We start from the raw sequence: 11,129 nt of genomic DNA, 5'->3' as shown, positions 1-11,129 counted from the left end.
GGAAAGCCTAGCCCATTATGGCTGGTGGTCCTGGATTCTATTGGAAAGCAGGCTGAGCAAGTCGTGAGGAGGAAGCCAGTAAAAAGCCCCATGGGCTCTTCATCCGTTTCTTCAGCAGCTCGGATGGGAAGGTATGCTGGTAGTCAGGAGCCAAGGAATACAACAAAGTCACACCGCACAGCCAACTTCACACGCGATTTATTGAGAAGGGTGAACCCAAGCTGCCTCTGCTTGGCTGAGAAACAGAAACCTGGGCAGAGCACAAGGTTTCTATAGGGTTTCTCGGAGTGTGTGTGTGTGTGTGTGTGTGTGTGTGTGTGTGTGTGTGTGTCTGGCCTGGGATTGGAGGGATTATGTGGCCTGATCTTGAGGCGAGTTCTGGGATTGGTGGGAATTTTTCTTGTAGGGCAGGGCCTGACCACTCACGGGCCAGGTCTGGGAAATAGCTCTTAGAAAATGGCTGTTAGTGCCGTTAGGGAAGCCTAGGGTCCAGGGCCTTACAAAGCTCAGAAAGCATAACAAAGTTCACCAAGGGACCCAGGGACAGTCTTTCCTATCATTTGAGTTGGAGTGAATTGCCAACACTCTTAACTCCAGGTTTATTCCCTGTTTGAGTTCCTGTCCTCATCCTTCAATGATGAACAGCGATGTGGAAGTGTAAACCAAATAAACCCTTTCCTTCCTAAGTTGCTTTGGTCATGGTGTTTCGTTACAGCAATAGTAACCCTAAGACAAAGATTTTCCTTAAAACCTACTCATTCCTTCTTTATAGATAAATCATATCTAGGTTATAATACTTAAGGCTACCTAATGAGCTTTTAAAATGCATGGCTAAGGGAGTAACAAGAAGAAAAAGGTGTGGATAAGTTCGGTGTAGACTCTCCTTAACTTCTCCCCTGGAAGTTTTAGACCTGCTGTGGGGGGCTCTGGATACAAAGTTGAAGCTATGGGACCCACTGTTCTTGCCTGACATTCTTGGCCTCAATCTTTCATTTTATAGAGTAATGTGTGTGTGTGTGTGTGTGTGTGTGTGTGTGTGTGTGTGTGTCAATGAGTTTACTTAAGGTTGCTTAGAGAAACATATGCAGTTTACCAGTGACTAAATACCATTGAAGAAAATGTCTTTCCTCTTCTCCGACGTCCGGGGCTCAGAGAGCCGGCCCGGTCGCCTCCCGCTTCCATGAAGTGGATGTTTAAGGAGGACCACTCTCTCTAACACAGATGCGTGGAATCCACGAAGATCAGAGCAAAGTACCCCGACCGGGTTCCGGTGATCGTGGAAAAAGTCTCAGGCTCTCAGATTGTTGACATTGACAAAAGGAAGTACTTGGTTCCTTCTGACATCACCGTGGCTCAGTTCATGTGGATCATCAGGAAAAGGATTCAGCTTCCTTCTGAGAAGGCGATCTTCCTGTTTGTCCCATAGTTCCAGCCTAACTATGGGACAGCTTTACGAGAAGGAAAAAGATGAAGATGGATTCTTGTATGTGGCCTACAGCGGAGAGAACACTTTTGGCTTCTGAGGGCCAGTGCTGGGCTAGGTGCACCGTTCCTGCTTGTGTATCTTGTAAATAACTGGCTGTTTTCAGTTATTCTACCAGAGCCTCTTCACATAGACCTACTAGTGCATTTGTAACTGGATTTATTTCTTAATATATTGGAAAGTTTTGTTTCTTTAGATTAGTAAATTATCATACAGAGTTTTATTTTCAGTTTTCTTTTTGTGCATTGACCTCATGGCTATATGCTTCAAGGAACCTGTCCTCTGGGAATCATATTTAATGAAGGTATTTCCATAATGAAGGGAGGTAGGTGTGGCATTAAAGTGAAAAGGAGGGGTGATGCATTGTTCTGGATTATGTTCCAAGTGTTAGGTGGCTAAGTATTAAAAGCCCCCAAATGAAATCCTTAGCAATCAGAATACACTTGCTTCACTAGATTTTGCCAACTGCAAATCATGGATTGCAAATCATGTTGGATTAAGCTAATCTGTTCTTCTTTCTGAGACTATTAAGGTAAATAATTAACAATAAAACTTCCTCTTATAAAGGCAAAAAAAAAAAAAAAAGAAAAAAAAGAAAAAAAAAGAAAATGTCTTTCTGTCTCTCTTACAATCTATGGATCCTGGGTAAGTCATGAGCTTTTCCCCCTACCAACTGTTAACTGCCTACAGAATTCAGGGATGGGCGGGGCCTCACAAGCCCATTCAAACGACTCCTAAAGTCACTTTTAAAATGAACAGTTTTGTATGTCTTAGATTTACTTATTGGGGTGTGTGTGAAAAGTGTAGACTGGGATTCCTGGCTATATCCTAAAAGTCATTGGAATTACACCGGTTAATCGAAACTAAAAACTACAGCTCCCGGTACGTCTCGGGACAGTGTTCCCACCCTTTCTTTTGCTATGCACCACCAATGACAGTTAGATATTTGAATAGACCAATAATAGAATGAAACTGCTCATTTGTAGGCGGGGCCATAGGTTCATCCAATCGTAGGGGGGCAAAGAAAACATTCTAGCCAATCTAAGGCTTCGGGGGCGGAGCTTGAGGCGGGGCCGCGGACCGAAGTGCCGCGGAAGATGGCGGCTGAGGCGCTGAGTGGAGGGGAGGCACCGGCCTGCAACTCCGGCCGGAGGTGAGCCAAGTTTTCAGTCCCGCTGCCTAGGAGACGGGGCTGTGGGCTGGCGATGTCGCCGCCCTGCCCTTGAGTCACCGTGGCCCACAGGGCCGGGCTTTGTTCCTCTCTCCCGTGGTGTCTGCGCCGTCGCGCCTGCGGGGGCTGAGGCGCGTAACTGCGGTCTGTGCTCCCGGCCGCGCGAGGAGCCCGCCCGCCGCTCTGGCTGCAGACGTCCGGTCAGGACCGGCACCTGCCCTGGCGCCGAGCGCTTTGAGTGGAAGCTGAAGCCCGGAGTGGGTCAGCGGACACCCCCGCCCCCAACGTCACTGGAGCTTTAAACGCCCTCCGGGGACATTTAAAGTCCCAGTTAGGGACTTGAGTGACCGTGTCCCCAGGCTGGCTGACCTCTCTGGGCTTCAGTCTTCGTCTGTAAATGGACATAGCAGTGCCTGTTTCAGAACCTGGAAGGAACGAAACAGTCCCTTTAGAGCGCCTGGCACCCAGCCTGGCAAATCCTATTTGAAGGAGAACAGCTAAGAACAACACATCGTGGGTTCTGCTGTCCATGAAATTGTGACTTCATTCTTCTTTCAGGAAAGCCGAGTCTGTCCTCATTGATTACAGATATTGGGGACCGATTCGCTCCAACAGAATGAGGTTATTTATATTGTCCCAGCAATGATCAATGCCATGCTTTGGTACCGATGGTAAGGAATGCGAGAGTCCAGGAATTTTGAGAATCTGGGTTTGTGAGCCTGGTTCTTCCTGAGCCCACATGGGCTTGTTTGGGTATCTGGAGGCGTTTCCTATTCTTTGACCTACCCTCACCCTGCCCCAAACTGTGCTGTGGGTTGATAAATGTCATTAGATGCTGTCACCCATCTCCGAAAGTCCTGAATTGTAATGAAAACGAGGACAAATGAAATACTGTTCTCCAGCCACAGGACTCTGAATTCCTCCGCAAGGCTACTGCCAACGGAATCAAAAATTTTAAACTGTTTACTACATGGTCAACACAACACAGTTTTATCTGAGTCTGAAACCTTCTATTGCTGTTATTGAGACAGGTTCTTGCTAAGTACCTAGGCTGGATTGGAACTCCCAATCCTGCTTCAGCTTCCCCTGTACTAGTTATTGCATATTGCATATTTGGGGTTCTTGTGAACTTATTTATTTATTTACTTTGTTGTGTGTGTATGTGGTTGGTTGGTTTGTTTTTTTGTTTTCCAAGACAGAGTTTCTATGTGTAGCCCTGGCTGTTCTGGAACTTGCTTTGTAGACCAGTCTGGCCTTGAACTGAGAGATCCGCCTTCCTCTGCCTCTCTGCCTGGGATTAAAGGATTAAAGGAATGTGCCACCACTGTCCTGCTTAGTTATTTCTTTGAGAGAGAGTCTCATGTAACCCAGCTTGACCCCAATCTTAAACTAATGAATCTCCTGTCTCTACCTCCCAAGTGCTGGGATTACAGGCATATGCCACCAAGTCCAGTTTTATGTGGTGCTAGGAGTCAAACCCGGACTTCATTCTGACTGAGCTATATTTCCAGACCCATTTAATTAATGGGGCTTACTATTTTTTTAATCTATTATCTATCACGTGTGTGTGTGTGTGCACACACAGGTGCCACATCGCACGCCGAGGAGGTCAAAAGATAGCTCACAGGAATTCTCTTCTTCCAGCAGGTGGACCCGAGGAGCAAACTTGGATTGTCAGGCTTGGCAGTGAGTGCCTTCTTGAGCCACCTCACTGGCTGACCGCCTGGGTTAGCATTCATAGCTATGGTGCATACCTCTTTCTTTCTGGTGTCTTAGCTAGATCCTGAGGAGGCATTTGCTATATGAGAACAGCTCCTTGAGATCAACGTGTTGTAGCAGTGGGTACAGGAGCAGCTGTAGATTCAGTACTGGACAGCAATGTGTCTAGTTAATGTCTGTGGGGACTAAAGCCTAGGAAAAGGAGAGAGAAGGGAGGGATGACAGCTGCTTGTTAGACACGGACATGTTCAGGATCGGTTAGTAGGATTTTCTCACGTTGAGCCTCAGTAGTACTGGCTTGAGTTGGGCGTCCCCTGCATTTGGGGTGTCGTCACTGCTATAATCTGGAGAAGTTGAGCTTCATGACATTTTACTGAGCAAACTCATTAAGAACATATATCATGAATCTAAATTCCCCTTCAATCTGCATTTCTCTGTTTCAAATATCAATGACTTAACAGTCTGCTTAATAAATACTAGCATAAAAATTTGAATTTGTAAAGTGCTGTTATTTAAAAACCTTTAAAAATAGCTAGGTGTAAAATTATAACTGTGTTCTGGGATTAGGAGATTTAGAAAAGAGACAAGTTGATCTGGTGGCGGGGGGAGGTTGAATGTTCCTTTATTAACTGAAGTCCCCAAATGGGATTTTGATGATTCCATTCAATTTAGAAGAGACTAGAATTAAAATCTCATCTTTGGAGTTTAGTTTGTTATTTGGTAGGGGCCATTTAAAGAAAATTGTTATTACATATTGTTTTTCTTTTTATAGAACCTAATACTGTATTTACATTTGTGACGTAGTTGATACTGTATATCACAGTTTCAGGTACTGTGTGAGCTTGTTTCTGGGCTCTCTATTTTCCTTGTCCATTTTATTTTCTGTTTTTAATCTATTTGGTAGATTAAAACATACACAAAAACTACTAGATATGAGCCCAGAAGTGTAAAGAGCACTGTGAGCCTCCCTCCCTCCCAACGTCTGTGTCACCAGTAACTTGAGCACCATTGTGTGCGTCTACCATGTGCTCCTCCCATGCTTATTACCCCTACCTCTCCCTTTTGTGGTGCTGGGGAGGTATCTATTGCTGAACTCTGTCCCCATCCCTCTCATTTTTTGCTTTAAAATCAAAATAGTTTAGGTAGGAGTGATGGTGAACATTTGTAACCCTTGCACTAGTGAGGTAGAGGTAGGAGAAGCAGGAGTTCAAGGTCAGCCTCAACTTAGGTAGAGAGTTTGAAGCCAGCCTGGACTACATGAGACCCTGTCTCAAAACAAAACAAAGAAACCAAAACCAAAGTCCATCATCTTGGACAATGAATATATGCTATATAATAATTTCTGTGTAATGACTATCTAACAATAATAAAATTAAAATTTTAAAGAATTGAAGACTAGATATACACATACCTGTAACTCTCAGCATCTCAGGAGGATGGTGAGTTCAGCATCAACTTGGGCTAAAGTTAGTGAGACCTGTCTCAAAAAACAAGACAAAACATCAAAAAAACCAACCAACCAAACAAACAAAAACCCAGAATAAAGCAAATAAAAAAATCTCTTCAAACTATAAATTTTCATTGAAATCCTCCAGAACAAAAGCACTGACTGATCCTTGGACAATATTTATCACTCTGGGTTTTGGAACACACAGATGTAGCCATAGAATTGCTTCTAGCATTAATTGCCTGGAGCTCTTGCCATTTAAAGTCTATAGAAAATAAACTTGCACTGGGTAGTAGTCCCAGCTCTCAGGAGGCAGAGACAGGAGGGTCTCTGTGAGTTCAAGGCCAGTCTGGTCAACAGTTGAGTTCAAGGATAATCAGGGCTATACAGGAAGACCCTGTCTTGAAGAATCCAAACCCCCCCCATCCCAAAAAAAGAAAACAATCTTGCAAATCTTTGACTCTCCTTGTTTGAGGAGTGAGAGATTTAGACAGAATTGGATAGTGAGGAGAGCCTGTTAAAGAACTGTCCCGTAGAGCATTCCTCAAATAGAGAATTTTGATGTTACTTTAAAAAGATGAGTTTTATTTATGTGTACATGTGTATGCCTGTGTGGAGTATATGTCACATGTGTGCAGGTACCCATAACAGGACAGAAGAGGGTATTGGGTTCTCAAGCTGTTGTTAAAGGTGGTTTTAAGCTGTTTGATGTATGTGCTAAGAATTGCATTCCTGGTCCTCTGGAAGATCAGCAAGCACAGTTAATCACTGAGCTGTCTTGCCAGTCCCTGATGTTACTTTAAAAGAACAACATCCACACCTCATTATTATGTGTCTGTGCTGTGGCACACCGGTGGAGGCTGGAAGACAGCTTTCAGGAGTTGGTTCATTCTTGTCATCAGATGTGTCTGGGAGATCACAGGTTGTGCTTGACAGCAAGCCCCTTTATCCACTGAGCCATTTCACTGGCATGTTGGTGTTATTTTTGTAATACAATTAGCTTCCTTCTCATTTTACGTTGTTTTGGGGAAGGAAATTATGAGAGATGTCAACCACAAAAGTAATGCCACTCAAAAATAATTACCAATAAGCCAATAAAGTGGTGGGATGCTCTGAGAAGTATAACTCAGTGTCTGAATTGAGAACATTACGTTGTCATTGAAGAGAACACACTCTTCCATTAGATTCCAGTGTAGGGGTAAGAAGGTAAGCTTAGCCCTGAATTCTTTCACCTCTGTTTTGTCAATTTTTGTTAAGTTGTTGTTGTAGCTTCAAATTAGTTTATGCTGAGATCAAATATAGGGGCTAAATACATTTTGCAAATGGTTGTAGCCTAGGAGATAGGTGTGAGTGTTGTGACTCAGATGGAAAGGTATCCTGGCGGTTGGGAGCCAAGGAATACCACAAAGTCACCACAAGCCTAACAGCTTACATCACTGCTCTAGGGAAAGGTTTCTGCAATGTAACAACTCTGCTCTGACAGGAGACGGTTTCCCCAGCAATGCAGAGAAGTGTGACAACTCTGCTCCACCAGGGCTAAGTTTCCCCAGAGAAAGTGTTACAGTTCTGCTCTGTCAAAGATGTCACATCTCACGACAGACTTCACTCCAGATTTATTGGGAAGAAAGAATCCAGGAGGTGGCTGCCTCTAGGATGAGTTTATAATATACAGGATTTCTTGAGGGGGAACTTTCCAGCTTGGTTTGGGATTAATGGATTTTTGTGGCCTGATTCTGGAGCAAAATTGGGGATTGTTGGAATTCTGCAGCCTGACTCTGGCAAACTCAGGTGCGATTTCAAGCTCGGTCCTGGGGTCGTCAGGGTCAGGGTGTTTTTCCTTGGCCTTTTTTTCTTTCACCATACAATAAGAGGTACACCTTGACAGGGCAGTGTCTCTTAAGGGTTTACATGTTCTAATAGATTACTACTGTTCTGTGAAGCTGTGTGGTGCTGCTTATTGCTCTGGACTATTTCTTGTAGCTATAGTGTTATGATACGACAAGAGATTGGATCTTGGCAGTGGGTCCAAACCATGGCGGGTAGAGACAGATGGTGCTTGAAGGACAAACACGCCATGCAGGCAGAGCTTAGTGGAGAGTTTTATTGGGGGAAGTGAATGGAGAGGGGAGAGAGAGAAAGGGAGTACAGAGAGGCCTCGTGGGATGAGAGAGGGAGGGAGGGAGGGAGGGAGGGAGGGAAGGAGAGACATGTAGAGAGAGGAAGAGGTAGGCAAAGTTTTGCCTGTTAAAGGGACAGGGTGCTGCCTGCCATGCATGCAGGGGTGTTGTGTGATATTTTACTCTTTTGACTGTTTGGAGGGCCCACCACCTAGCTCCCAAATAAATCATACATGGAGGCTTATTCTTAGTTAGAAATGCCCAGCCTTAGCTTGGCTTCTTTCTTGCCAGCTTTTCTTAAATTATCTTGACTACTACCACTTGCCTCTGTGCTTTTATCTTTCTCTATTTCTATATATCTTACTTTACTTCTTTCTTTGTGGCTTGCTAGGTGGCTGACCCCTGATGTCTTCCTCCCCTTGTTCTCTCTTCCTTGGTTCTCCTTTTATTTATACTCTGCCTGCCAGCCCCACCTATTCTTGCTCCTGCCTCATTATTGGCTGTTTAGCTCTTTCAACCATCAGGGGTTTTAGACAGGCATGGTAACACAGCTTCATAGAGTTAAACAAATGCAGCATAAACAAAAGCAACATATCTTTACATCATTAAACAAATGTTCCACAGCATAAACAAAAGTAATACACCTCTTTTTTTAAAGTAATACACCTTAAAATAATATTTCCTAACACAGGGGTAACGCAGGAACGATGCACTCTGCCAGGTCCCCAAGAGGCGGGGCCTGGTGGGCCTGGATGCAAACATTCCCTTTTTAATTTATGAAAAGAGTAAGAGCTGGGTGGTGGTGGCGCACGCCTTTAATCCCAGGACTCAGAAGGCAGAGGCAGGCGGATCTCTGTGAGTTCGAGGTCAGCCTGGTCTACGAGAGCTAGTTCCAGGACAGACACCAAAGCTACACAGAGAAACCCTATCTCAAAGAAAGAAAGAAAAAATAAAAAAGAGAGGACTTTGGTACTTTATTTCTTTTCTGATAGGTCCCAAATAAAGTGATATACTTAACACTACATTTCAGAGCCTCTTAAGGTTGAAAATGCATCAATAGAGTATATACTTCTCACAGGTGGTAAGTCAGGCTTGGACAACTTTAAATATAGCTTGTATCTTGAGAAATGCTGCCAAGGTTGTTCTTAGAGAACAAATCAAGTTAAGCAATTCGCCAGGGAGGAAACATTTAGTTTTGTGGGTTTACAGTTTGGACAGGAGTCAGCCAGAAGATCCAGCTACAGGATGCTGCAGTTTATTCCTGGAGCTGTGTGGGTTCATGGCTTCAGTGCTCTCACAAGTACTTGAGTTTCACTTTTCTTTAATTGATTTTTCAAAGGTGGATCCTCTTTCCAGCCCATTCCAAGTGTATCGTTTTGTAGGCAGAGTACCATCTAGTGGTAAAAGAAATCACTATAGACTGCAACCGGGATGTAAAATGACTTTGGGCGCTGCCATTCTTGGAGATAGCTGCTTATCTGTTTGTGTACACACCCAATTATTCATTTTCCTGCTTCTAACCATATCTGTGCTTTTTAATTCAGGTCCTCATGCTTGTGAGGCAAGCCACTGAGTTATCTTCTCGCCCTCTCCTTGCACAACTTGTTATAATGTTTTTATTTTTTGTTCTTTGTTTAGGCAAGACAAGGTTTCTCTGTGTAGCCTTGCCTGTCCTGGAACTCACAGAGATCTGCCTGCCTCTGCCTCAGACTCCTGAGTGCTGGGATTAAAGGTGTGCACTACCACTGCCTGAATAATTTCCTTATTTTTACATTGTGTGGGGTGTTGGTGGTACACACTTCAGGCTTGGAGTTCATTCTAGCACTGAAGAAGGGATTTTTGAATTCTGATGTTCTACAAAGCCTGAAAACTAAGGTGTGTTTTCAGAATACCAGAAAGGTTCGCAAGAGAGATGGAAAGTCCGCCATTTTTGTCATCTAAATCATTCAGGTTTAGGAAAACAATGGAGCCAGGCATAGTGGTGAATGCCTTTAATTCCAGCACTTGGGAAGCAGAGATAGACGGATCTCTGTGAGTTTGAAGCCAGCCTGGTCTACAGAGTAAGTTCTGGAACAGTCAGGGCTACACAGAGAAACCTTGTCTCTAAAAACAACCTCCCACTCCAGAAAAAGGAGGAAACTATGTAGTGTGTTTTTTTTTTTGTCATATTGTTATTTATTTTTGCATTGGGTGTTAAAGCCAGGGCCTGATACATCCTTTACCTTGGAGCTTCATTCCCAACCCCATTATTCTATTTATGTCACTTGTAGCAAAATTTAAACCCAAATTACTTTGTTATCTGTAGATAACTGCACTTTTGTTTCTGGCCACCCAGACTTGAATAATCACACAGAAATTATATTAATTACAACATGGTTTGGCCAATGGCTCAGGCATATTCCTAGCTAGCTCTTACATCTTAAATTAACCCTTTTCTATTATTTTATATTTTACCATGAGACTCATGGTTTGTTACTTCATATCTTGCTTCTTGGGTGGCTACATAGTGTCTCCTGACTTTGCCTTCTTTTTCCTTGCATTCAGTTTAGTTTTCCTACCTAGCTATATTCAGTCCTGCTATAGGCCAAAGCAGCTTCTTTATTAACCATTGGTAATAAAACATAGTAATAGCATACAGAGGGGAATCACACGTCAGTTAAAAAGCAAAACAACAAAAATTTCCCACAAATCCACAAGAACCCTCCAACTTTGTCATGAAATTTCGCTTTATGTATAGAGTGATGCTTTACCCCTCAGCTCAGCAGATCTTAACATTTTGCCATATTAGCTTCAAACCCTCCTCACTTTTCATAGCTCAGTTATTTATAATGGCACCATTAGTGCCTGGAAAGGATGATCTTCAGGTTTCCTCCTCCCAAGTGTTGGGGTTACAGATATGGTTTATAATCTCAGTACTTGGAGAGATAGCTGGATCCTTGTACTCACTGGCCAGTCATTTTTGGTGAGTTTCAGGTTCAGTGATACCCTTTTTGTTTGTTTGTTTGTTTTGTTTTGTTTTTTTTTTTTTTGGTTTTTCAAGACAGGGTTTCTGGGCTGGAGAGATGGCTCAGTGGTTAAAAGCACCGGCTCCTCTTCCAGAGGTTCTGAGTTCAATTCCCAGCAACCACATGGTGGCTCACAACCATCTGTAATGAGATCTGGCACCCTCTTGCGTGTGGACATACATGGAGG

The 11,129-nt window shown here is 43.5% G+C and overlaps 1 protein-coding gene and 1 pseudogene across 1 annotated transcript in view; both read left to right on the top strand.

Moving 5' to 3' along the window:
* Positions 1-1,180: 1,180 nt before the first annotated feature.
* Positions 1,181-1,678, top strand: LOC101996504 (annotated as a pseudogene).
* Positions 1,679-2,556: 878 nt separating this feature from the next.
* The window catches only part of Arhgap19 (Rho GTPase activating protein 19), a 44,744-nt gene continuing 36,171 nt past the window's right edge, over positions 2,557-11,129 (top strand). The window contains exon 1 of the mRNA XM_005352278.2: positions 2,557-2,636. Within this exon, the coding sequence (XP_005352335.1) occupies positions 2,581-2,636 (56 nt within the window). The 5' untranslated portion in view covers positions 2,557-2,580. The remainder of the gene's footprint in view (positions 2,637-11,129) is intronic.

Source organism: Microtus ochrogaster, chromosome 8, assembly GCF_000317375.1.
Source record: "Microtus ochrogaster isolate Prairie Vole_2 chromosome 8, MicOch1.0, whole genome shotgun sequence".
Taxonomy (NCBI): domain Eukaryota; kingdom Metazoa; phylum Chordata; class Mammalia; order Rodentia; family Cricetidae; genus Microtus; species Microtus ochrogaster.
This window is presented reverse-complemented; position numbering and strand designations above follow the sequence as displayed.